At 36.3% G+C, this 27,445-nt stretch overlaps 1 protein-coding gene across 1 annotated transcript in view; it reads left to right on the top strand.

Annotated features, from left to right (window-relative positions):
• The first annotated feature begins 1,040 nt into the window (after positions 1-1,040).
• hdac7a (histone deacetylase 7a) overlaps positions 1,041-27,445 on the top strand; it is a 95,723-nt gene continuing 69,318 nt past the window's right edge. Inside the window, exon 1 of the mRNA XM_030139771.1 lies at positions 1,041-1,219. Within this exon, the coding sequence (XP_029995631.1) occupies positions 1,201-1,219 (19 nt within the window). The 5' untranslated portion in view covers positions 1,041-1,200. The remainder of the gene's footprint in view (positions 1,220-27,445) is intronic.

The following is a 27,445-nucleotide window of genomic DNA, read 5'->3' as shown; positions in this document are numbered from 1 at the left end:
AAAAGATATGTTTCTATTTGTACCTAAAACAAAAAAAATTTAAAGAAAATCAGAGCTGCAACCGATTAATCGACTAGGTGCTTGAAGTCAATGCAAAAAGTCCCGATTCGATTAATCGATTCGAATTGATTGAAGGGAGATATTCCGTGTGAAAACACAACAGTGGAACCAATGTTTAACAGCAGAGAAATGATGGAAACAAAGCTTTGATTCAGGAGAATTGTGGTTGAATGATTTTTTTGGATCACTTTGAGTCAATTAATCGGTTGCAGCGCTATAAAAAAAAAAAAAAAAAAAAACAGCCTAGACAAAAACAAACTTTTACATATTTTGTGGCCATCAACCGCCTCTAGATGGCACTAAATATCACACACAGCAGCTTTAACTGTAACTATTTGAAACCTGCAGACGCCAACATTTTTGACAATCATCATTAACCGTGCAGATCTCTTTGGATTTAGGGTTTTTATATCCTGTTGTATTGAGAAAAAAAAAATGTTTCCACTATCATTGTTTAGCGGAGGCTGCAGGCTGTGCTTTCCACTGTGGATGTCATTGTTTTTCACTGTCTGTTAATTATTTTTGTGCTGGTATTTTGCCTCCTCCTGATATAGCGTTTCCTGCTATTGTCTTTTTCTACCAGGCTGGCTGCTTTTGGACCTGAGCCAGCCGGTCCCTCCTACCTTTAAATACACACACACACACACACACACACACACACACACACACATACACACACATTCTCTGAGCTACACACATTCATGACCATAGAATATACTCATGTATACTCTAGGTCTCCCTTCCTCCTCTTGGCACTTGAGGGAAAACACAAGAAGTCAGTGATACATCAAGCCAACTGTGTGTTTGTGTGTGTATGTGTGCATGTGTGTGTGTGTGTGTGTGTGTGTGTGTGTGAGGGAGGGAGAGTCCACCAGTCAGCTCACAGGGGTTAATCTCTCTCTCTCTCTCTCCTCTTTCTCTCTACCTCGATCTCTCCCACCCTCCCTCTGTTGCCTTTTGTTGCGGCCCCTCACTTTCTCAACACTTGGACAGAAGGAACCGATACTGTGCCTGTCCATGTGTGTGTTTGTGTGTGTTTGTGTGCGTGCGTCTGTGCGGTTTTGGTGTCCTCTCGCCGCTCTTTCTCTGGACTGAACTGTACGTGAATGACAGGACTTTGTGAGACGCTCCTCATGCTGAATGTTCACGCCGCAGACTGGTAAGACACAAGCCGTGATGAGGATGACTTGTCCAGTTTCACGCTGAGTGTGTTTGGGTTGCAGACAGATGACAGTGGATGTGAAAACGCCGCTCTGAGCCTGTGGGAAATACAGCAGGTTGACTTCTAAGTGTGTGTTTGGGTTCTCCACTTGTGTCAGTTCAAGATTTGATGTTTTCAAGATGCAGCAGAGACATGTAAGATGTGAAACTTTGTCCTCTTTCCCCTCGTCTTCGGCTGCTCTCCTTCTCCCTCTGCCCGGCCCATCTTACTCAGGTTACCGGCTTCCTCCTGTTGTTCTGAGCCCGTGGTTTGAGTGCAGCTCTGAGGGCGCTCCCACGCTCTCCCAGAGAGAAAGAAAGGAAGGAAAACAGCGATAACCATTTCAGAGCCACAAAAAAGCAGTGGGAGAATCTTGCACGCTTTCCACTTCCATGCACGCTTTTGTCCCTTTAACACTGGGAAATGTGGAAAAGTGTCTTTTGCATGTCTTGTTGGCATTTTTTTGTTTCCTGGACAAAAGTTTTCTCTTTTCGTTGGACGTGGTGGGGTGGCTGAGGTGGTGAGAAAATTGGAAACAGAGCCACCCACAGTGGAAGTGAGTCAGCCCGGCATTTAGTGGTGTGTTGACTTTGGAAATGGCAGGGAATGGGGGGGGGGGGGGGGGGGGGGGTACTGGGGAGGCAGTTGTAGTTGACAGAAGAAAAGAGGAAACAATACAAAGTGTCAGTTTGTTCATATTTGCTGCTGAGTGTCCCAGAATCCCTGCAAAGCAATTTTTTCTGGCGAGAAGTAGAAGCCATCGGGTGTTTATAAAGGGAGGGAGCGGTCTGTGTCCATCTGGGACAATCCCAAGTGCTGAAAGCCTCCCCACCCTGATCCCAAACATCTCTTTTCCCCCCTTTCTCCTTTTCTCTTTTTCGTTGTCTGTCCCGCTCCTTCACACTTCAAGTGGCTGAAATTTGTTGCAACCTGCAAAAAGTCTCCGATGCGTTTTCAACTTCTCAGTCTCTTTCTCATTCTTTTTTTGCTAATCTGTCATTTCCCAGCTGTGTTTTCTCCAATCTGCTGCCTGAAGATCATCTTGATTTTACATGCAGTTCCCATTTCTTCTTTTCATCAACATTTCTGTTCCTTAAACTTTTTTTTTAAATTGGACATTTCCAAGAACTTAAATGTTCAATATGTAAGATTCTCACATGCTTCTGTGGTCACATGACATTTGTGTTGGAGTTGTTTTTCTTAGCAGTCATGTTAATGTTAGCTAAATACATTTCTTTTTCTTTTCTTATAAATCTCTTTATTAAACTTTTTCTTTTAAAAAACACATACACAAATCACTAACTCAACAAACATCAACAAGAGGACATCCCATCACTATCAGAATCAGATCAAGCTCAGTAGTCATTATCTGCAGCGTTAAAGAAATCCATGAATGGTTGCCATGTTAGATCAAATATTTCCAGTTCCCCCTCAGTAAATATCTCATTTTTGCCTTATGTTTCCATTTGAACAGAATGAGTCTTTTGAAGCTAAATACATTTCTAAGCCAATGACTGCCAGTTTTTGGTTTCTGTGTAGAGGACTTAGGTTGAAATTTCAGCAAAATACTTAACCCTTTCATGCACACTGGTCACTACAGTGGACAGCTATTCTACAGCTGTTCTCCTGTATATTCATGGATTTTTTTTTTTTTTTTTTTTACACATATCTTTATTAAAGTTTTAAGAGACTACATATCTTTTCTGACATGAATCGGTAACATTATGTAGATCTCTCCTGAGCATAAACCCCCAGAATCACAAGCCCTCCCCATAGTTTTCTCACAATTTATCCGTAAATACATGTTTCTGAGCGTCAAAAATTAAACGTGTGGTGTCCAGCTGAGTGGACATTTTTACAACTTCATGAAAAATAGGTTCATAAGATTTTTTTTTCATTACTATTATTTTTTTTTTTGTTTTTTGTTTTTTTTTATATATATATATATTTTTTTATTTTATTATTTATTTTTCAGAAGAAAATTTTCAATCGCATTGTTTTTTTCATGCCTAAAGAGGAATAAAAACACTCAGGAAAAAATTTTGATTAAGGTTCTCATAATTTGTGCATGAAAGGGTTAAACAATAGGAACACTGTGAAACACGAGCTACTATTGAAGTTGAAAAGGAGCTAATATCAAGAACCACTTGGCTCCCAGCACAACACAGACCCATAATAAACACTCTAGCAAATGTTATTGAACCTTTAACATAAGTTAAAACCAAGGTTATTATCGTTAACGAAAACTAACGAAATGACAAAAACTACAATTGTAAAAACATTTTCGTTAACTGAAATAAATAAAAACTATAATTAAAAGAAAACACTATAACTAACTGAAATTGTATTGTGTGTTTACAAAACTAACTAAAACGGATAAAAATTATGGATAAAAGTCCCTTCGTTTTCATCTTTGTCGATGTCGGATTGATATAAAATCGATTTATTTCGCTTTAGCAATTTTAGGTAGCATCACCATACGACACTTCACGGTCCGTCACTAGTGGTTTCCAGTCATCTTCTGGTCCCCACTCTACCTGGAAACATGGAGACTAAAGTTGGGAGAAAGCAGCAGAGTCCTGTCTGGGATTTATTTGAGTATGACGGAGAAAAAGAGAAAAGATACAACAAAACTAAAATTAATACTAAAATTAAACTAAAACTAAGCTTTTAGAAAATAACGCAAACTAATAAAAACTATCAAACCTGCTCTAAAAGCTAATTAAAACTAACTGAATTAGAGAAAAAAGTCAAAACTAAATAAAAGTAGACTATAATGGCAAAATCCAAAACTATTAGTACCTTGGTTAAAACTTGTGTTTAAGTTTAATTCATTGTGTAATATAACGACTAAAAGGATGTACGATCCGGGGTTGCTCATACCAAAATTGCATGGAATTTTTTCCTAATTCTGCAGCTCGACTTAGCTACAGTCTTTTATTGTTTTGCTTTTACAACAACCCAAATTTACTGCTCTCAGCAACTATTATTCTGGTCTTAGCAAGTAGCTGTTTATAGCCAAGAAACTCTAAAAAAAAAAACCCCACCGCAGACAAAGTTAGGGGGGGTGACGTACAGGTGGCACAGGACGCCGGTAGATAAATCCAATTCATGAAGAATTCTAAGTAGTCGTAAAAACGTTAGCTTACCTTGTCATTGCTGATCACAGGGATCATGCTAATGCTAACTAGCTTCTGTAAAGCAGAGTTAGAGTTAGTAATGAACAAACGTCCATGTGACCAGTGGACTGTCTTCTGCCGCCTTCACCCATTGGCTGAACACCAACAGGAAACAGAACTTTACAGACACATTTTTGATTCCTTAAGGTCTCACGGTCTTGCTGTTTTTTTGGGTTTTTGTGCGTGTTGTTTTCAATTATGGATGAAAAGTGTGTTGTAACGCAAGCACTATTGAACATGCACCGAGTAAAATATTACTGAAATTGATTAGTAATGCCTTACACTACTGCGTTACAGCAAAAAGTAATCCATTACTGTAATGCATTACTTTTATAACGCAGTAGTCCCAACACTGATGATAACAATAGTCTTACAGTCATGTCTGACATTAAAATAGAATAATATTGGTAAATTATAACATGAGGGTAAGTAAACTTTTAAGTACACATTTATTAGATATTTCACTACACTGCCATTAAGAAGTAATCTGAATGTGTCGTTTGTCTGTTGAATTGAAGTAAACAAAGCTGGCGTTCAACAGTTTCATGATCTAAAGCAGGGGTGTCAAACTCATTTTAGTTCAGGGGCCACATTCACCACAATTTGATCTCAAGTGGGCCGGACCAGTAAAATAATAACAGTGAAAAAAAGTAAAATTATATTATAATCAGGTTTACATCTACAAAGTTTCCTTAAAAATCTGAATAACATGAACAACTTGAACTGTCTTAAGAAAAACAAGTGCAATTTTAACATTATGCCTCGGTTGATCAGTTTATCATTTACACATGTGCATTACAATCACATAAAACATTTAGTAACAGGCAGAATATGGTAAAATTGCATTTACTTTTCTTAAGACATTTCCATTTGTTCAGGTTATTCACATTTTTTGTAAAAGTATAGTTTGGTAATGTAAACATTTTCACGGAATTTTACATTTTTACACCAAAAAAAACAAAGAGAAAATTTGGGGTTGTCATTATTTATGGGTTATTATGACAATATTTTACCAGTTTGACCCGCTTGAAATCTAACTGAATAACTGTAACTGTAACTGGACTGTATGTGTCTGTATGTGGAACTGGAATTAAAATGATTTTGACACTATTGCTTGTTAAAATCTTCAGTGTAATTTTTGCATTTCACAAATTCATCCCACGGGCCAGAATGGACCCTTTGGCGGACCGGATTTGGCCCCCAGTCCGCATGTTTGACACCTGTGATCTAAGGTGATAGATGTAGGATACAGGTATATGTCTGGAGGTGATTTATTCTCCTATTCACAGTGGAAGGGGCTCCTGGACCTCATTGTCTCGGACATTTTCAACCGTTTTGTCATCGTTCCAGTCGGTTTGGTGTAGGTTTGGATGTGTACTGTCAGAAATGTCCTGAATGAGGTTCCATACATGACATGTCACACCTGGCTCTGCCTTTTATGCAGATGTGGATTTGATATGTGACTATTTCTGCAAAGCGGAAAAAATAATGATCCTCGCATTCTATCGTTGTACATTTTCTACAAGGTGGCGAGGCGGAACATTCGTACCTTTAACAGCCTGTGGAAAAGGAGCAGCTAATGTGATACCAATAGCCCGTTAACCCTTTCATGTATGAATTATGAGAACCTTAATCAAATTTTTTTTTTCCTGAGTGTTTTTATTCCTCTTTAGGCAGGAAAAAAAACAATGTGATTAATTTTTTTTTTTTTTTAAATCAACCTGTTTTTCATGGAGTTACAAAAATGTCCACTCAGCTACACCATGAATTTTATTCTTGAAGCAAAGAAACATGTATTTAAAACCCAATATCATAAAGTGATATGAAAACAGTGAAATGAAACCATGTTTAATGCAGCTAATCTGATGTTTTCTCACATTTTAACATATTCTAATACTAGTTATTACTCACTTCATGGAGATAATATGCAAAAAATAAATATTAACAATTGATTTCCACTCAAGAACCAATCAAGAACAGCAAAGTTACAATAATGGTATGAATTGCAGTTTATGAGATGATGCATAAGTGTCCACTGTGTTGGTTGATATGGAACTAAAACAACAAAACCCATGAATATACAAGAGTAAAGCTGTAGAGTAACTGTCCACTGTAGTGACCACTATGCATGAAAGGGTTAAGTAAATGCCACTAGATGGGAAGGAGATTACACTTGATCACTGTACCAGAGTCACACCAAAGGCCTCCACGGACACATTATACACTTGCTCTTCCTTCTTTCCATTCTTTTATCATTTTCAATCCTATCTCCCTCTTCATTTCTTTTCCCTTTGTCTAGCCTGTTCAAACTCTCTCTCCTTCTCCTCTTCCTCCTCCTCTTCCTCTTCCCTCCCTCTGTGCCGCCTGTGTATCCAGCGATAAGGGGACAGCGACGGTAGCACTTCCTTTTGCCACAGGAAGCAGGAAATTCTGATTTCCACCACAGCCTCTCTGGACAAACTCTGCACTGGGTCCACTGGGATCTGCACATGCAGACGGAGGCATGCATGCATACATGGATGTAGAAACATAGACACAGAAAAGTGTGTGTCACTTGTCTGAAGACAATGACTCCTCTATATCTTTAGTTTGCAGCTGATGGACGGATGGATGGATTGTTTTTCGTGGGAAACCACCTGGGAACCGGAGCGCTCTGTGTCTCTCTGACCTCGGGGTTGGCCCTCAGGTCAGGGGATGATTGGCTAATTATTTCTCTAATCACAGCAAATGTTTTGTTATCACTCTGTTTGGCCACACAGGCTGGGGTGGCGCTGTCGAGCTTAAAAAAACACAAACAACCATTCATCAGCTAATGCAGGGGTGTCCAAACTTTTTTTCAAGAGGGCCAGATCTGATAATGTGGACATTGCCAGGGGCCAGCGGTCCCTTCAGACATTTTTTAAACAGTAAAAATTACATATAAATGCGCTGTTCTACAACAATTTTATTTTCATTGTCACAATATCATTTTTTAAAAATGGCAATGTAACCAAATCTAAGCCACTCAGGTGTGAACAAATTAAAAAAACAAAACAAAACAGTTCTGCCTTCCTTTCACATCTGGAGTCAGATAACATAGAGCAAACTGTATAGAGTATCTTAAACTTCCAAGTTGATAAAAATCTTAACCCCACATTCATTTTAAACATGACTTATATGAGTAATCATTACTCATATATTACTCAGTAATACAAAGTCTGTTAACGTTTAAGATGAAAACATATGACTCTTACTCTTGTCTTTCACAAAATCATTCAGAAAGTAATATTCTGTGTCACATCTACAAGTACATAACACCAGCAGTGACAGGCAACTAACCTGGCAACTTGGTAGCCTGCCTTGGTGGCGAATTCATTGAACTCCCAGGTTCACATGAAGAGTCACTGTTGTGAGTTTAAAGCAGCTTGAATTTGCTTCACTTTTTCAGAGCGCTCACTCCCTGCTAGCTTGTCATATGCGTTAGCATGTTTTGTCTGCTCCTGTCTCTTTACATTGAATTCCTTAAACAAGACAACAGTCTCTTGACAAATTAGGCAAACACAATCACCTCGATTTTCAGTGAAAAAAAATTGTAATTCCCATCTCTCCTGGAAGCGGCGGCCCTCACTGTCAACTTTCGTTTTTTTATTTACAGGCGCCATGGTTAGAAATTAGCGAAAAAGGTTCACGGCAAAGTCACAGAGCCAGATAGAGTTAGTGGTGCTGCCACCATGAGGTGAAAGGAGAAACTGCATTTTGAACCTTTTATGATTCATGTAGTCTGTTCAACAGTCCAAACGGGCCATAAATAATATAATATAAAACCCAAGCTGTGGGCCGTATAAAATCTGACCGCGGGCCGTGATTGGCCCCCGGGCCGGACTTTGGACATGCCTGAGCTAATGGATTCCAGTTATACCGCTGAGTGGGAGGGCTCGGGTGGGCGAGGAGAAAGGGGTGCAAAGAGAAAGTGGGGAAGATAAAAAAAGAGAGTCAGAAGGAAAGAGATTTTACCTTGCATTAGTGCCAACAGTGGATTTATTCTATGTTTTCATGTATTTGTAGTCAAGTTAGGATTATTTTAATGACTCATTGTTATGTCAGAAGTAAGTTCCTCCTACTTTCAACTATCTTCCAAGTTAAATATGATGCAGCAACAGGGGAAGGTGTCTTTATGGATAGTTCTTAGTTAATACCCAAAATTTTCAGTAAATCCAGAACACAGCAACTTGACTCATGAAGATGCAATCTGCAGTCCTTAGTCTTTTCTTGTATTTTTTTTTTTTTCAAAATATCTGTGCATGTTTTAAAAGTAGGTAAAAGGGAGCAGCAGTGTGTTGTGAAAAATCACAAAAACGTGTCCAATCTCTTGTGTTTTATTACAATCATACAATTTGTCTTCCACATCGTCATTTACTGTCATCATTTACTCACTTTTCAAATAGTCAGAATTCGCTCAGTCTTAGTGAAATCGATGAACACTGCAGAGTGCATGAAAAGATTTGATATCCAAAAGTATGAAACCTTGAAAATATCAATATATAACATGGACATTACATATTTATAGGATCACACATCTTAATCCATAACCTGGATAGATACGACAGCTGATCAAACTCATGAGTGACAGGTGTTAAGGCACCAATGGGAACATTTAAGATTTTAGAGGCCGGACTGAAAACAAACACATTTATCTTTAAAGCTGCAAGATTTAATAATGTTATCATAAGAAGTTGGAAGAATTAATAAAAAAGTACTTATAGTCAAATACTTATGTCCTTTAGTAGTTGCACTTTCTGCTCCAATCCTCAACACTATTGTTGCACATTGTTACACACACAACTCTTCCACATTGAACATTACAATTCTGAAATTAAATAAACTATGTCCAAAGTAAAAAGTGAATTTTTATATCATAGAACATCTATCACTATATAAGTTTTTATATATGTATATATATATATATATATATATATATATATATATATATATATATATATATATATATATATATATACTTTTTTTTAACTCCAATTTTTATTCAAAACAGTCTCACAACATATTACACGAGATCATTTAGACAAAATACAGTCTACTCTCGTTACACCGCCAACTTCCGTTCATGGCCAAATTGGCGGTATAGCGAAAATGGCGTTACAACGGGTTGCGTCCATAATGTGCATGTCTTTACTATATGACGTCTATGCTGCCTCCGTTAACCCGTTCTAATTGTGTTTCTAAATAAATCTTGATTCTGTTATGTTGTAAGGGATCATTTAAAGTGGGGAAACATTTTAAGCATTATTATACCGTGTCGGGAAATGACACCCCATCATCTTGAGGCTTTGGCTTAATCCCACGTCCTCTTCCCGACATCCTGACCTACTGAGTGTTCTGCGATAAATGAACGGTGGCCGTTCCGTAGACCTACTCGTAGCTTGTCGCGATCAGCGTCTGGCGCGTTTGTTTCAGTGCATTGTTAAAATTTATGTGTACTCGATGGCAATCACGCTGGCGGTGTAACGGTCGGGAAATCAATGGTATAAGTGTTGTTTGTGCATGGAACTGGGCTGGCGGATGGCGATAGGCGGAAATGGCGGTATAACGGCGGGCGGTTTAACGAGAGTAGACTGTACACTATTAGGGGTGTGAATTGGCAAGAATCTGGCAATATGATACAAATCACAAGACTAGGATCACAATACGATATATCATGATACTGTAAAAAAGGCCATTTTTTGTTTGTTTCTTTTTTTTAAATGATTATTTTCTTGAAGAATTGCATTACACCAGAAATCTGCACAAATACTAAACATATATTTATTTGATCACAACAGGATCTAATGCTATATCACAAAATGTTCCTGTATTAAAACTTAAATTATGTTTTACAGACATTACAGTTTAAGATCCTGTTCAAATGTTCATATTCTATTAGTTCAGAACTAACATCAGAACAGTATTTTTGTGCAATCCCAACAAAGGAACTAACATTATTTAATAAAAGAGTGTTAAATAATAATAAATGAAATATAAACAAAAAAGAAAAACAAAAAAAAAAAAAGAACCTCCACAATATCTGCATTTGAATAAATACCTAAAAATATCGATACAGTACTTTTTAATATCGATACAGTATTGTGAAATGAAATATTGTGATATACTGCAGAACCGATATTTTCTTACACCCCTATACACTATTCTCTTTTTTTTTCTTTTAAAGATAAAGAGTTGTCAATATTGATCACAGAAAGAAAGAGAAAAAAAAATGTAATTTGTGAATCTTTGGTGCATGAGTATCATCATTTAAATATAGACTTTCCTGTGCAATACAAAACAGAGTAATATGTGAAATCAATGCTTTTCATGGTCATCCTACTTTTTGCAGAACAAAAACATGAAAAGCAATAAAGATTATAAATGTAAACAAACATATTTACATTTACTTACATGCACACACATATATCTACATGTATAAATGATTGTGGCCGTGTCTATGAAGCACACACATGCAAAAAAAAAAGGGGTAATATAAATAAAGTTGTTGTTTTTTTTGTTTTTGTTTTTTTACATAATTTAATATAATATTTTAGACAATATAAGCAAACTCTTTCTTTCACTTATACAAGGTGGTATTTGTTCTTCTATATATAAAGGATCTGAAAAACTGATTTGGCAGATACATAGAATATATAGTATCTCTCATTGTCTGTCTATCAGTTTTAAAGCCAAACCTTTCACCTTGTGTTTAAGGACACTTTAAACAAATCATGTTTAAACTTTAAATAATGATAAATTGAGACAAGAAAGGAGATGATGACCACTGTAGTCTGGTCTGAGTGGGAACAAATGCAGGAATAAAGAGATGAAGTGACACCTGTGAGTGTGATGGAGGAGTTGGAGAGCAGATTTTGGAAGAAAATAGAGAGTTAAAGGGCGATTAGGAAACGCTGGAGATGTGATCCTAAACTATGAGCAGGTCACAGGTCAAGAGGGGTGAGGAGGTCACTGCAGCTCCACTTAGAACAGGATATCCTGCGAGGAAAACCCATCTGTCTCTCTTTCTCACTCCTTTTTTTTTTCTGTCTCTTAATAAATTCCCACAGAGCAGAGCAGAGACGAGAGGTGTAACCTTTCACTGAAAACACAAAGTTCTGGACTGAAAAGTTTGTTTTCATCAATCTTCAGCGACAGAGACAAATGGCAGATACACACACACCTGATGCATCTTTATCTGAGAGACTTTATGAAGCATTTTATGTTGTGTAATGATGTTTTCTTCCTGCTTTGTTGCAGTTTTCATGCTTTCACTGCAGCCAAGACAAATATCCCTGTGGGGACAATAAAGTTTATCTAACTGTATCTTATCTAAGCCAGACAGACAGTGTGTGAAAATTCAGAAACATCCTACTGTTTTAATTACTCTTATCATTGATATCAGGGGAAAAAACACTGTTATCTAATTAAAACTTTCATAATATTATAGGATTTCTGCTCTCACATGGAGGATTGTTCTGCATTACAGGTAGTCTTGTGTGCTCATGTGTCTTTTTATGGCATTGTGCTGTTGATAAGTCAAAGAATATACTGATGCATTGTTATAAAATATGCAAGTTTGTTTCTCGGGCGCTGACGTGTGATGGGGAGTGAAGAAGTTTCTTTTTGGCAGGACATCCAAGGTCACAGCACTGGAAATTATTCCAGCTGAAGAGTTTTCCTCTGCATAGAACTTGATGAGAACGAGGACATGTAGTACAAACTCGGGTTAATCATCACATAGCGGTGGCAATAATTTCTGACATTCTTCTAAGAAAACTGTGCTGTGGTCTGTCAACACAGAGAACAATGATATCTGATGACAGGAAATGGCCTTAAACACAATATTTGGAGTTTTTTTATATTCTTTGGAATACCAGCCTTTGACATGTGACTGCCATTTTCATTTGTTGTAAAATTTGAGGTTTTCTACCCCAGACAAATACTCTTTATTATGCAAAAAGAGTACAAGCTGCTCAGTTTTTACAGTATGACACAATAACTCTATTTAACCCATAAAGACCCAAACCACCACAGTCCAAAATCATCTACTGCTCTAAAATGTTTAATAACTCCTTAACCACTAATCCTATCAATACACGCAAATAATTGGTGTAAAATGCAGCTTGTCATCTTTTCATGGTCAAAGTGGAGCTTCGAGCCCAGCTTGGTTCCGAGTTCTGTAAATGATAACAGTTCTTGGAACTGGATCTGCGTCCCGGGTCACAGCGGCTCACTGCACCGCTCTGTAAGCCGCAGAGGCTGTTGTTCAGAGCCCGTAGGATGGCTTCTTACAGGGCACGATGTGGTGATGTGGGAGTTGGAGTTGACATTAAGGAAGTCATAAATGACATTCACCAGCATTACAGAAAATATAAACAGCAGAAGAGTGCAAATGTGTATTACTTTTTGGCTCGGATCTGAAGGAGAGCATTATTCGGAACTAGATCCGAGGTCCGTGGAGAGGCGGATTGGTCTCCCAGTTCACTGCATTTTAGAGCACCTCCCAGCCCCACAGAAGCCGGGCTTGGAGGGCTTGATGAGGGCAAAGCGGGACTTGGAGGTCAGAACATGGCTTGGTTCTGAGTTCTGTAAATGAAAGTAGTTCCATGACCCTTGAACGGAGCTGGTTCTGAGATCCATAAATGGAGCTGGTTCCGTAAACGGAACTAGATCCTTAAACGGAACTGGTTACGAGAACCAAAAATGGAACCGGTTCCATTAACAGAACCGGATTTTGAATAGTACGTGTATGTGAAAACTTTTGCTGGTGGATGGACGTGACATTACCCATGATGCTCTGGTCAGTACCAGTACTTTATTAGGAATAAACTTATATACTTACTATTGCTAATTCTCCTCTTATTCATAAATGTTAGTATTGTGGATCTAAAACAAAAACAGCTGACACAAAAACACAAAATGTGGCAGTGGACGGATGTGACATGGTTGTTACAGATCCCATCATACTGATGCTCGGCAGCCATGTCACCGTTTCCACAAATGATCCCTGTGCAAAAACTAGGATCAGAATTATTTATTGTATAGTTTATCATCATACTAAAGAGTAAATAACAATATAGAATTGTTATTTCTTTATAAAAATGCTTATTATTAGAAAACTGTTGATTTAAAAAGTGACGTGTGACATTCTTCATGTATGTATTGGCGTAACATAAGCAGGATGGATCAGCACCATACTCCATATTGAACCTGTAAAAATAAAACATGTGATATGTAGGATAGAATCTGGTAAGAAAAATTGGGGAATCTAAAAGAACAGAATATTTGTTTTTCAGGTAAATTCAGTTCAAATATAACTTGTCCATTTGTGACATAAAAATATAACATTAATTGTGATGAAATTGGACATTTTTGAGCTGAAAACATAGTTCATATGACCATCAACATGTTGCAACAGAAGTGAAATCCTGTAAATTTGCATAACTTGCATTTACCAACACAAAGTTTCTTTGGGGATTCACTTAGATTGATTTCTTTTGCACAAAGACATAAATAAGACCTCTAAGCAAATTTTAGCCAAGGAAAATATCTGATTTTCACTGAAGAATATTAGAATAAATGGTAATAAATCACTTAAGAAAAGTTAAAAATAGAGAACAATAATTTGGGGACTGCCACAGAAGTTGCACTGGGTCTTTATGGGTTAATCTATGATGGATGTTGGAGGCTGTAAATGTGCAGAGACAGTTTTCCTTTGCAGTGAGGGATCGTTAAGGTCAGAGCTTTGAAATGCGCTCACTTCCAGTTAAAACATCACACAAAGTGGTTTAGATAATCAAGCTAAATTAAAACCTGTCTGATAGCGTATACAAAAAAAAGGTCAAAACTGTGAAACTATAACAGTTGTAATGAACCAGAATTGCCTGTTAAAGAGCCTCTAATATGTGACAACAGTTTACCAGAAACGAGCAGATGAAGGCAAACGAGTTGACTCCACCACGCTTTGCTTATTTTACACAGTCTGCAATTACTTTTATTTAAAAAAGCCCCCGAACTGGACAGGATGACAGGTTACTAAAACTGTACGGTAAACACGCGACTTGTGCGTCCATGTGACTTTTGTTTACAGGCTGTACTCGACTTGTAACTGGGTATTCTGGAGGTAAACAGAGTCAACACAAATTTGCAACTGTGGTTTTGGAGCAAAGTAAAATATCTAAAGGTGTAGCTGCGCTGCTTGAAGAAAGTCATTTTTGGACTGAATTGTCAAGGATTGTCTGCCAGTAGTCGCTTTTCCATTGACCCTCAAATTGCGCAAATATAACTTGTGCATAAAAATTTACCTAATGGAAAAATGACAGTCTCATTTTTCGATTAGAAGTTTTTGCACCGGTAAGAGGTGGTTTTTCGGGTGTAGCACAAATGTTATATCAAGCAAAACTGCAATGGAAAGACCTTTTTTCGCAACTAGTGTCAGGTGAATTTAAAAAAATGGATGTTGACGGACGTTACAACCAAGGTTGTAATAGTTTTGGATTTTTCATTATAGTTTAATTTTATTTAGTTTTGACTTTTTTTTTTCTCTAATTCACTTAGTTTTAATTCATTTTTAGAGCAGGTTTGCTAGTTTTTATTAGTTTTTGTTTTTTCTAAATGCTTAGTTTTAGTTTTTTCTTATCTTTTATCTTTCTCACCGTCATATTCAAATAAATTCCCGTACATGACTCTGCTGTTCTCTCCCAACTTTAGTTTCCATGTTGTTAGGATGAGAAGACGACTCTAAATAACAAGTGATGTGATGAGGTGACGTAAAGTGTTGTATGGTGCCGCTAGCTAAAATTGCTTGAGGAAAATAAATCGATTTCATATCAATCTGACGTTGACAAAGACGAAAATGAAAGGAATTTTATTTGTAATTTTTATACGTTTCAGTTAGTTATCATTTTCTCTATTAATTATAGTTTTTATTTATTTCCGTTAACGAAAATGTTTTTTCAATTCTAGCTTTTGTCATTTCGTTAGTTTTCGTTAACGATAATAACCTTGGTTACAATAAGTGAAGAAGAAGAAGAAACATGTCGTGGTATGTGTGGACTCACATTTTTTATTTTAGTACGAGATAAAGGGCTAATATATAATAATAATGAATATATCTGTAAATCAACACCATATTTATGTTCGTTGCCACGTTTATGGAATGACTTCTCGTGTCATCTCGCGATAATAAACAAACAAATCATCGCATTTGTGATTTAATGGAAAAACTGACGCTACGCACTTCTGTTTTTTCAACATGTAGTAAATATCGGTAAAGTTTTGCGCAGACGTCCAATGGAAAAGCGACTACTGTGTTGGTGAGAAAACACACAAATTTCAACCTACTTATGTTTCAAGAGGGAAGAGGCTTTCTGTTTCCCCTTGTGCCTCAGCTATACGCCAAAATAGTCATTATTCTCTCCATACACTCAATCATATACTCTCTCACATTCAAGTGCGCTCTTAAGTGGGTGATATTTTCCGTGCGGGAACATGAACTTTTTTTCCAACCGATGGTCTATAGTGATACAAGCGAGCGAGAGACATAAAGAGATAGAGACAGAAGAGAGAGAGCGAGGGACCGAAAGCAAGAAATGGTGAACGGAGCTATTTTTGGCCCGTCTGGGTGTTTCCTACTCACACACACGCTTCTCAGGCTTGTTGTTGTTCAGAATGGTGGGTGTTAAAAGGGTGAGTTTTGATTTGATTTGACTTTGCATTTTATGGGTTGTGTATGTATGTATGTGTGATCTCGTTGGGATTTTCCTGTGGTTGCTATGGTTTCGCACTGTGTTTTCAACAATTTGCCGTAACTCCAAACATCCTCGGGGTGTAAAAGATCCTCAGCTCTTCATTATGCACTCCGGCTAGAGCTGACCTCAGTTCACTTTCATTTAGTCCGATCGAACATGCAAACTGTGAGATGTGACAAAGGATGTTACAGTTTATTTGTCTTTTTTTGTGTGATGATTGTCTGCTGAACTCTGAGAGGTCAGCAGTTTTAACATTAACCTTTTTGTCATGAAACCCTTAAACCACAGGTGTCAAACATGCGGCCTGGGGGCCAAATCCGGCCCACCAAAGGGTCCAGTCTGGCCCTTGGGATGAATTTGTAAAATGCAAAAATTAAACTAAGATATTAATAATACTTTTAGCTCAGGTTCCACTTTTTGACCAATTCAACCTCAAGTGGGTGGGACCAGTAAAATACTATCATAATAACATATAAGTAATGACAACTTCAAATGTTTCTCTTTGTAAATGTAAATATTTTCATGTATTTACATTAAAACAAAGTATAGTTTTGCAAAAAATGTGAATAACCTGAAATGTGTTAAAAGAAGTCAGAACAATTTTAACAATATTCCACTTGTTACTAAATGTTTTGTGTGTTTGTAGATCCACTGTGATCTGTAAATTATAATGTACATGTGTAAATGATAAACTGAGGCACAATATTGTTAAAATTACACTTATTTTTTCAGTTTGTTCATATTATTCACATCTTTTGAAAGGATACTTTGTGGATGTAAACCTTTTCATAATGTAAATTTAGTTTTTTCGCTCTAAAACATTGAGAAAATTTTGGAGTTGACATAATTTATATATTATTATGTTATTATTTTAGTGGTTCGGTTCACTGCAGATCAAATTTAGCTGAATCTGGCCCGTGAACTAAAATGAGTTTGACACCCCTGCCTTACAGCCTTAACCCTTTATTGTTCACTCATAGAAAAATGCTAAATTTCAACCTTAGTGTGTTATTGGAGGACATAACAAGACTTTATTACTTTTGTGAAATTTTTCTTTTTTTCTTTTTTTTTTTACTGTTATGTAGAAAATCAAGGTTAATGAACTTATCATATTTGGTTCTTTATCCATAAGTGGCAAAAAAACAAACAAACAAACAAAAGAAACCCAAGAAAAACACATGTAAGGTAAAAGGAACACGTATTTTAGAACATTAGAACATGACTTTTAGAACATTAGACCAACATCAGTGCTGATCCAGACCCCTGTCCACATCCACATGATCCCTTTGAACATCATTCCTTACATTAGTACCATTACTTCATGGTACCGAACAAAGCAGGTCCACTCACTGTTCATGCAGAGGTGGACCTTACAGACCCTGTAGACTACATTGGACCTGAGATTGTTGACTCACTGTCCTCACTGGAACTGTTGATGTCACTGTCTTAAAATGTGTGCAGAAATTGCCAAAAATAGTCACTAACCCTTCTAAACAATTTTTCTGTCTTTCGCAGGTGATTTAGCACCATTTATAATAATATTATTCTCTGTATTTTGCATTTTTCAGTACTAATCAGGTATTTTCCTATATTTAATTCACTGATCATGTAGATGTTCATAAAATCTCAGAGTAAATTCAAAGGTTATTCCATCAAATCAGAAAAAAATGTGGAAAAAACTACTTTCAACAAAATATATCATTAACTAAAACATAAAAACAAGTGTCTCCATCCACTGTTATTAATCCAACTCCATGGGTTTTAGAGGTGAATCAGTGCTGTAACAAGTATTTGAATTTTGGTCCAGTAGTTTTTGTTTTTTGGTTGTGTTTTTTCTTCATCAGTCCAGCTGCTTTTTGGCATCTGGTTGAACTTCAGAAAGCAGTTACATGATCAAAACTTGGTAAAAACACAGTGAAAAAAAAAAAAAAAAAAAAAAGGAAGATTCTGACAACACTGCAAACAACAGTAAAAACAAAATCAACAAAGAAAAAAGTGTTAAAAAAAAAAAAAAAGAAAGCCCAAACCATCCATTTTTAAAGTGAGCCAGTCTTACTCACTGCTCTGAGTTTTGCCCCCCATTACACAGAAGGGGGGGGGGGGTGTACTGAGCATGCTCAGATGTGTATGGAAAGAATAAGGTCTATTCTATCAGCATGTTTTGAAATTTTTTTAATTGAGCAAACGGTTGAATTTTTATGAATATTTCAAATAAATCATACAGAGTGCTCACCACAGACACGTCAGGGGTTAAAGGGTTAAACATTTTAGGTCAGTAGATGGTTCTAGTCGATGGTTTAAGGTCAGAGTTAGAGGCTGAAATGCATTTATTGCAGCTCTTTCTAAATAATAATAATAATAATAATAATAATAATAATAATAGTAATAATAATGGATTGGATTTTTTTTATATAGCGCTTTTCTAGACACCCAAAGCGCTTTACATTATTGATCCATTATTCATTCGCTCTCACAAAAGGTAAAGGTAATATCTTATAGTATCTTTGTTAAATTTAACCTGTAGCTCAAATACAAGTTAGATCAGTCTAAACATGGCTCAAATGTAACCCTAAATGGGTCATCTGTGTCTTAATTCTTTTTCATACTGACAGTGTGAGAACAGATTGATAACAATATAAGCAATATTACCCCAAAATAGAAACAGATCATTAGTCAGTGGCAAAAATGTCTTATTACTCCTGTTTTCACCTCAGTGCTGGTTAGAGATGACTGCACTGACGACAGCTCTGTTGTGGAAAGTGTCTGTCAGCGATCCATTGTGTTGTGTGGCCTGCATATGTCACCACGGCGTTCAGTCTTTTCAGACACTCTACGTCTCTGTCTCACACACACACACACACACACACACACACACACACACACACACACACACACACACACACACACACACACACACCATGGAAACATTTCCAACATGCTTGTGTTTCTTTAAAAAGTGTAAAGTCTGTACGGGAATGTGTCATGTTTGGGTTTCCATTTATGATAGTGTCGTCTTCATAATGCTAATGCAGGGGATTTACACGCCCATTTGCATGCATGTACTTATTTGACTTTTATCATGAATTTTGTTCAGCCTGATTACCAGTAATATTAACCCTTTCATGCATGAATTAAAAGCCTTAATCAAGATTTTTTTTTTTTTTTTTCTTGAATGTTTTTATTCCTCTAGGCATTAAAAAAACAATGCAATTGAAATTTTTTTATGGACCTATTTTTCATGGAGTTGCAAAAGTTGGATTCTGTTGGGTTTCTGTAAATTGTCTTAGAGTCTGGTTTTGACCAACTCTATATATAAAGTGTCATGAGATAACTTTTTTGTTGTGATCTGGTGCTATATAAATAAAATTTGATTGATTGAGTGATTTGATTGGTTTTCCCCTGTAAGTCACTTTGGAAAAAAGCGTCTGCCAAATGCATAAACATAAACATAAACATAAACATAAACATAAACATAAACATAAACAAAAGTGTCCATTCAGCTGGACACCATGCATTTAATTTCTGAAGCAAAGAAACGTATTTACTGAGACAACTAGGAAGTAAAAACATTTTAATGCTGCTAATCTGATGTTTTCTCACATTTTAACATACTCTAATACTAGTCATTACTCACTTCATGGAGACTATATCCAAAAAAAAAAACAAAAACAAAAACTGTTAATTACAGTCTAATAACTAGGGATGCACCGATACCGATACAAGTATCAGCATCATCTCCGATACTCAGTATGTGTACTTGTACTTATAAAAGATACCCGAAACAAATGCACCGATACCACTTACAGCCGTTTGACATTCACAGTTCAGTGCAGCAGGTACGCGGCAGTGGAATAATGTGTTACGAGTGTGAAGAGTGTGGAGATTTTTCAAAATAAATGACAGTGATAAAAGTAACGCTGACTGCAAGTAACGTTAAAGACACAGACAGATACGGACGCAGCGTTCTGTCCGTCCTGTGCGTACATTCCATCCGTTTTCCAGGTGCTGGCAGATGCGTACCCAGAATGAGAACACCGGCGGGAGTATAGAGGTGCGGACCGCCACCAGTGGAAGTGAAAATGAAACTTATCGCTCATTTCTCTTTTCTCTTCCTGCTGAAGCTAAGCTGTTAAACTTTACCAGTGAAAACGCTTCAACATTATCATCACATTAGCGTTGCCTCTGTCGTCTCCATGTTTGTTATTACTGACTTTCTTCTTCTCAAAAATTTTACTCTTCTTCGTGGTATTTGTCAGTATGGTTAATTCAGAGCGGCGCCCCCTGGTGGATTAATTGAGAAACGCTCATTCCAACACATTAAATGTCAGTAGCAGCACTTTGTTCCAGTCAGACTAATGACAACGACAATAAAGCACATTTACAAAAGGAACTAAGAACTGGAATGAGATTATTAAGTACTCGTATCGGTACTCGGTATAGCCAAGTACTCAAATGTAAGTACTCGTACTCTGTCTGGAAAAAAGTGGTATCAGTGCATCCCTACTAATAACAATAACTAGCAATTGATTTCCACTCAAACATGTTTATCAAGAACAGCACAGTCATTGTAATGGTCTGAATGTTGGTGTATTATGGGATGGTGCATGAGCGTCCACTGTGTCGGCTCATATGGAACTACAACCAAACCCATAAATATACAGTTGGAGAACAGCTGTCCACTGTAGTGACCACTGTGCATGAAAGGGTTAAAGAGAGATGTACGCATATCAGCCAGAAAAATAGACACATCTAAGTATGTTATTAGTGTTCAGCTGGGGTCTGAAATATGAAATTCAAAACCTTTTGTAGCTCAGTTTGAATGAGTGACATCAGTAAAATGACAAATACAACAAGAGTACCTGGTAATTGTTAGTATAGTTGTATGTAATTTCATTTTATCACAGTTTTACATTTATATGCTTGTATTTGGAACCTTTGTAAATAATTTACAGCCTTTGAAATGCCTCAAAGAGCATCCTTAACAAGCTTTTCCATATGGGTTCTTCTATGAAACTGGTCCCTAAAAACAGGACAGAGGGGTTAAAAATTCAAACCAGATGTAGACTGATGTTATGGAGCAAGTTTGGAAGCACTTTGAATCTATCTTAAAAACAGAATATTTACTGAGATAAAAGAGAAACTATTTTTCAGGTAAAACACATTTTTATTTGACGCTCACATACAAAAATCTACATGTAACGGAAAAAAAAGGACACGAAAATTACACGCTATAATATTTTCAAATATCTTTTTAGCCTCTCACAGGTTCATTTTGGGAATCAAAATAAATATGCCAGGCAGAGTGTTTCACAAAAATGGCTGCTGTTGCAAAATCACTCGGAAAACACATGTGTTTAAATGGGCTCGTTCTGCATGTAATACAAGTGGACACGATGGGCTACATACAAAACCTGGAATGAGACTGAGATTCATGAAAAACCCACAAGTCTGGATTAGAAAAACCACAAGGATCATCAAATTTAACAGTGTCTTTATTTATAGCGCTATATAAGACCATTTACAGCCATGTTTTCCAGATCAAATCCACCGACACCTAGGTAGCTTTTCCTGTCCCAATTTTGGTCCTATTTTTGGACCCAATATTCGATTAAAAATGTATTAATTTTGGGATACCTCAGAGCAAGAGTGTAATTTTTTTTTTTTTTTTATTTTGCATTTATCTGAGGTCATCATTAGGTACATCCTGGGGGGAAATATGTCTAAATTTCTCTTTTATTATTGGTTGTAAAAAGATGGCAAAGTGCCAGGTACCAAAATGTACCCAGTTTCATGGAAAGACCCTTATACAGTTTTGTGTGGGTTTTTTTTGTGTGTTTTGTGTGAGACAGAAAATGGTTTCGGCTTGTTTTCTATCCATCTATTTTAGCTGCTCTTATTTGTATTTGTATTTTTATAGTAGGTTCTCTATGATGCACAGATTGGATGGCACTTTAATTTTCTATTCTGTTGTATTCTGTTGTATTCTATTGTATTCTTTTCTATTCTATTCTATTTTTTTTATGTCCAATATGTTGATAATACTATGTCAAAGTAAAAAAAAAAAAACAGGTCATAAAGTTAATGTTGTGCTGTAAATCATGATACCAATGCTCGACCTAGAAAGAATTTTTAAAGTGGCATACCTAATCAAAAATATTCATTTGTGGGGTTTTCTACTTTTAACACCCAGCAGGGCAGTGGTGACCCATTTTAGAGTTTGGGTTTACATTTGAGTCATGTTTTCACTGATGTAGTTCAGATTGTGTGTCAGTTACATGTTAAACACTGAAACTAGAACATATTCAAAAACCTTCATTCATGCTAACCCAAACCGAACTCTAACCCCAATTATAACACATTTAAATATACCAGTTAGTCCTTGTTATTATCTTTTTTTCATGTTTTTTGGAGTGTGTTCTGACATTTACTGGGTTTTTAAGCTGTTCTTAGCAAGGTTATTAACATTAACGAAAACAAACTGAATGAACAAAACCTAGATTTGAAAAAACATTTTTGTTAACTGAAATAAACAAGTGGTGCCAGGCACAACAAACCCCGCCCCTCGCATATATTTTGCCCGTTATAGGTAAATGGGAAGATTTTAAAAATTCATAAAAAAAAATTTGAATGTTGACCTACTGTTCCCAAAATGTAATGAGATACATTCTGGGTCACTAGCAATCTGTAAACCCAATTTTGTATGAATTCAACCAATAGTTTTGCAGCTACAGACATTTGAAATTTCACCCATTATAAGTAAATGGGGAAAAAAAGATTAAAAATTCATAAGAAATTGTAACGTCAACCTACTGTTCCCAGAATGTAATGAGATCTATTCTGGGTCACTGGCAATCTATAAACCAAATTTGGTATGAATTCAACCAGTAGTTTTGCTGCTAGAGTGTAAACAAACAAACAATCAAAAAACAAACAAACAAACAAACAAACAAACCGAACCAAAAACAATACCTCTTGCCTCCCCTTCACGGAGCGGGGTAATAAAAACCATGATTAAAAGTAAAAATAGGACCAATTGCCCTGTAGCTTACCAGCCAAATTAAAGCTTTGGGAAATGTATCCAGATGCCATTTATTATCACCCAGTTCTGTGTATTTATTATATTACAGGAATAGCCCATGTTTTGGTCATATTCCAATCAGATCTGTAAAAAATTCAAATTCCAACTTGATATCATTGATACTGATTTATTGGATCAATCCACTTCCTATCTGTTATAATGGGGAAATATTTCAAAGTTGCGCTAAATCTAGAATCAGATCCGGATGGAACTAATTTCAATACCTTGTGTTGACATCGTCATACAGAAGCTGTATACCAAGTTTGAAGTTAACCAGAACTGGAGTTTCGGAGAAGAAGACGATTGAAATTTTTTCCCCATAAGAGCCCATGTAAAATTTTCCGTAAGTTCCCAGATCCAGAAGAAGATCCTGATCAGCATGTGGACATTATGTTTTGGTCATCTCCCCATCAGGGCTGGACTGTAGAAATTTACACTGGATATCATTTATATTTACTGAGTTATTGCATCGATCCACTTCCTATCTCTTATAATGGGGAAATTTTTGAAAGTCGTACCAAATCCAGAATCAGATCCGGATCCAAATAATTTCACTAACTTTTGTTGACATCATCATAAAGAAGCTGTATACCAAGTTTGAAGTCAACTGGAATTGTAGTTTCAGAGCAGAAGACGATTGAAATTTTTGTATCGGACGACAGACGACGACAGACGATGATAGCTTACAGCCTGTTGTGTGCTTACAAAAATAACCTAAACCTATAAAAATTATGGCTAAAATTCCCTTCGTTTTTATCTTTGTCAATGTCAGATTGATATGAAATTGATATATTTCACTCTTTTTAGTTTTTGTCACCATACGGCACTTCACGGTCCATCACTTGTGGTTTAGAGTCAGTTTCTCGTCCCCACTCTACCTGGAAACATGGAGACTAAAGTTGGAAGAAAGCAGCAGAGTCCTGTCTGGGATTTATTTGAATACGACAGTGAGGAAGATAAAAGATATGAAAAAACCAAAACTAATACTAAAACTAAACTAAAACTAAGCATTTAGGGGGAAAAAACTATTCCAAACTAGCAACCCTGCTCTAAAACCGAATTAAAACTAACTGAATCAGAGAAAAAAGTCAAACTAAATAAAACTAAACTATGGTGAAAAATCCAAAACTATTAATACCTTGGTTCTTAGTTTAACAGATGGTGCATCAGTAAATTCTTTACACATAACACATGCAACAAAAACAATTTGTCAGTGCGCCTGACCCCTAGTGGGATTAACAAACCCGAAACCCACAAAACCGAACCCTAACTTAGGGTCTGGTCTACATTCAGACATAGTAAGTGACAGTCATACATTATAAAGTTGTATGTCAACGTCTGTTCAGAGTTACAGCAGAAACATATCATTAGTAGAAATGATTCTGACAGACATATTCATGTTTTAATTCTAAATATACTTGTGGAAGAGGCAGTGAATCTGTGGATCTATGAAGAAATGATCCCATGTTTGTATACTTTATAAATGCAGCTCAGTATTATCTGTCTATTAAAACAGTGGTTTCATGTATGTTAGCTTATTTCCATGATTGGACAGGGTTTCCTGGGTAGCCTGTCATCCATGTTGTGTAAATGGAATTATTTTTATTTATTTTTATGAATTCATCTTTGCATCATCAGCTCATTTTAATGCATGTTTGCGTACATAACATAATTAGGGGGACCCCCTGCAGTATTGTTGTGGATCCCCTAGGGGTCACAGTCTATAGTAAACCTGCAATGATAATGATGCTACTTCATTAGAGTTCATCTATTTAATTAATCACCAACTACTTCAATGTGAATATTTTCAGATTTTTCATTGTGATATCATGACTCACATAAATATACATCCCACTTTTAATCGGTGAGTTATCTGTATACATTAAAAGCTTTCCAGGTGGATGTTAATGCTGTTAGTATCCCCATGTCCAACCTGAATTGATGCATCAAATATCACGCACTGAGGGTTAGAGTTAATGCAGTGTTTTTCAACCTTCATCTGGAATTCAAATGGGGTCGCCTGAAATTTCTAGTAATTGATCAGAAAATGTATAAATTACTAATAAAAAGTATTTTTTAATGATTCAGTATATATTTCATTATAATTAAAACACCACACACTTTTCCTCATAAAATTCAAGTTCAAATAAAATGCAGGATATAACATCTGAGAGGGCATATCTTGATTGATCCGATCATGTGACCGCATGCGTTACTATACTTCAACCTGCCCGGACACAGTCGCAGTCAAAAAACTGGACCGAACAGAGAGTGGAAAGATTTTTTTCACCCTCCTGGCCCCGCTAAGACATCTGCAGGAGAAAAAGGTCTCTGTTTTGAATGTCTGGGGTCGCCAGAAATTTGTGATGTTAAAATGGGGTCACGAGCCAAAAAAGGTTGGGAACCACTGGGTTAGGATTAGAGGTTAGGCAGTGTTTTTCAACCTTGGGGTCAGGACCCCACATGGGGTCGCCTGAAATTCAAATGGGGTCGCCTGAAATTTCTAGTAATTTAAATAAAGAAAGAAAGAAAGAAATATATGGTGAGTTGACAGAGACAATCACAATCCATAAAAGACATGACAAACTGTGAAGCTGAAACTGAAGCACTGTCGTTCTGTTTATCTTTCAAATGTTCATTGTGGTCGGTTTCAGATGCTGCAGCTCTTTCATAATTCATAGTTTGAGTTCTTGTTTGTTCAGTATTAATTGTCAGCCTTGTAAATCCAAGCTGGACTGACTGTACATATCCTGACCAAATAAATAAAATTCTCCCTTTGTGCAGTAATCTACACCTGGCTTTTCTGCCTCCGTCCATAATAGTATACATTATATAGACTAAATGTCATCTAAAACTAACATTTATTTCTAACATAGTATAGCAAACTATTACATTGTCAAAAACAAATAAATTTTAGCAAAAAAAGTCTCTGTTTTGAATGTCTGGGGTTGCTAGAAATTTGTGATGTTAAAATGGGGTCACGAGCCAAAAAAGGTTGGGAACCACTGGGTTAGGATTAGAGGTTAGGGTTATGTGAACCAGAGATCTTGGCGTAAATTGACACGTGATCAAATGCTGTTGAATAACACGCAAAAGGTTAAAAATGCAGACGTCTATCACGCCAGAGGCCATAAGCACAGGTATGACATACAACACCATTTATTGAGATCAGTCTCGATTTTTAGTCTCCTGTGAGAAACTGGATATTTTTAAGTTTTGGACTGAAGAAACTATTTCAAGGTGTCATCTTGGATTTTGGGACACACTAATCAACATTTTCAACCAACGACTAATCAAGAAAACGATTATCAGATTAATAGTAATAATAATAATAATAGCAATAGGGATGTAACGATATGAAAATTTCATGTCATTGTGACCAAAATTATCACGGTTATCATTATTATCACGGTATTGTTGAAATTGTGCTCAAAATGTTTAAAAAGTACTAATACACACACTGAAAGAATTTCACTAACTTGTATTTTGAAAAAAACAAACAAACAAATAAAATAATTGGCACAATCCACTTTCTCTTGGCAGAAACATTCAAGTATTAACCCTTAGTGGTCTGAGCCTATTTTGGCTGTTTTTCAGTACTTTTGATTTTTCCTTTATATACTATATAAACAAATGTTTACTGTACCCATGTTTGGGATCTTTTTTTCAGCACAACTTCATTTATATCATCTGCCTATTATTTTTTCACTTTAACCTACTATATCAACATAAAAGGCTAGAAAACACAAAAAAAATGTACAATTTGATTAGAAAAATGTATATAATTTATTACATAAATAACACAAACATGCTTAACGAACCTTTTCAAAGACTTTAAAAGTGAATATTAGTTCCAAATATTAGCTATATAAAATTAAAATTGTATTAAATTAAAACTATGCTCAAATATTTGACATAAAAGCATATCTTTACATACAGGGGTTGGACAAAATAATGGAAACACCTTCACCTCAAGATGATAATGCCCCAATCCATACAGCTAGAATTGTTAAAGAATGGCATGAGGAACATTCTAATGAAGTTGAGCATCTTGTATGGCCGGCACAGTCCCCAGACCTCAACATTATTGAGCATTTATGGTCAGTTTTAGAGATTCAAGTAAGACGTCGATTTCCACCGCCATCGTCTCTAAAAGAGT

Source organism: Sphaeramia orbicularis, chromosome 7, assembly GCF_902148855.1.
Source record: "Sphaeramia orbicularis chromosome 7, fSphaOr1.1, whole genome shotgun sequence".
In the NCBI taxonomy this organism is placed as follows: Eukaryota; Metazoa; Chordata; class Actinopteri; order Kurtiformes; family Apogonidae; genus Sphaeramia; species Sphaeramia orbicularis.
Note: the sequence above shows the minus strand (reverse complement) of the source record. Positions and strands in the feature narration are given on the sequence as shown.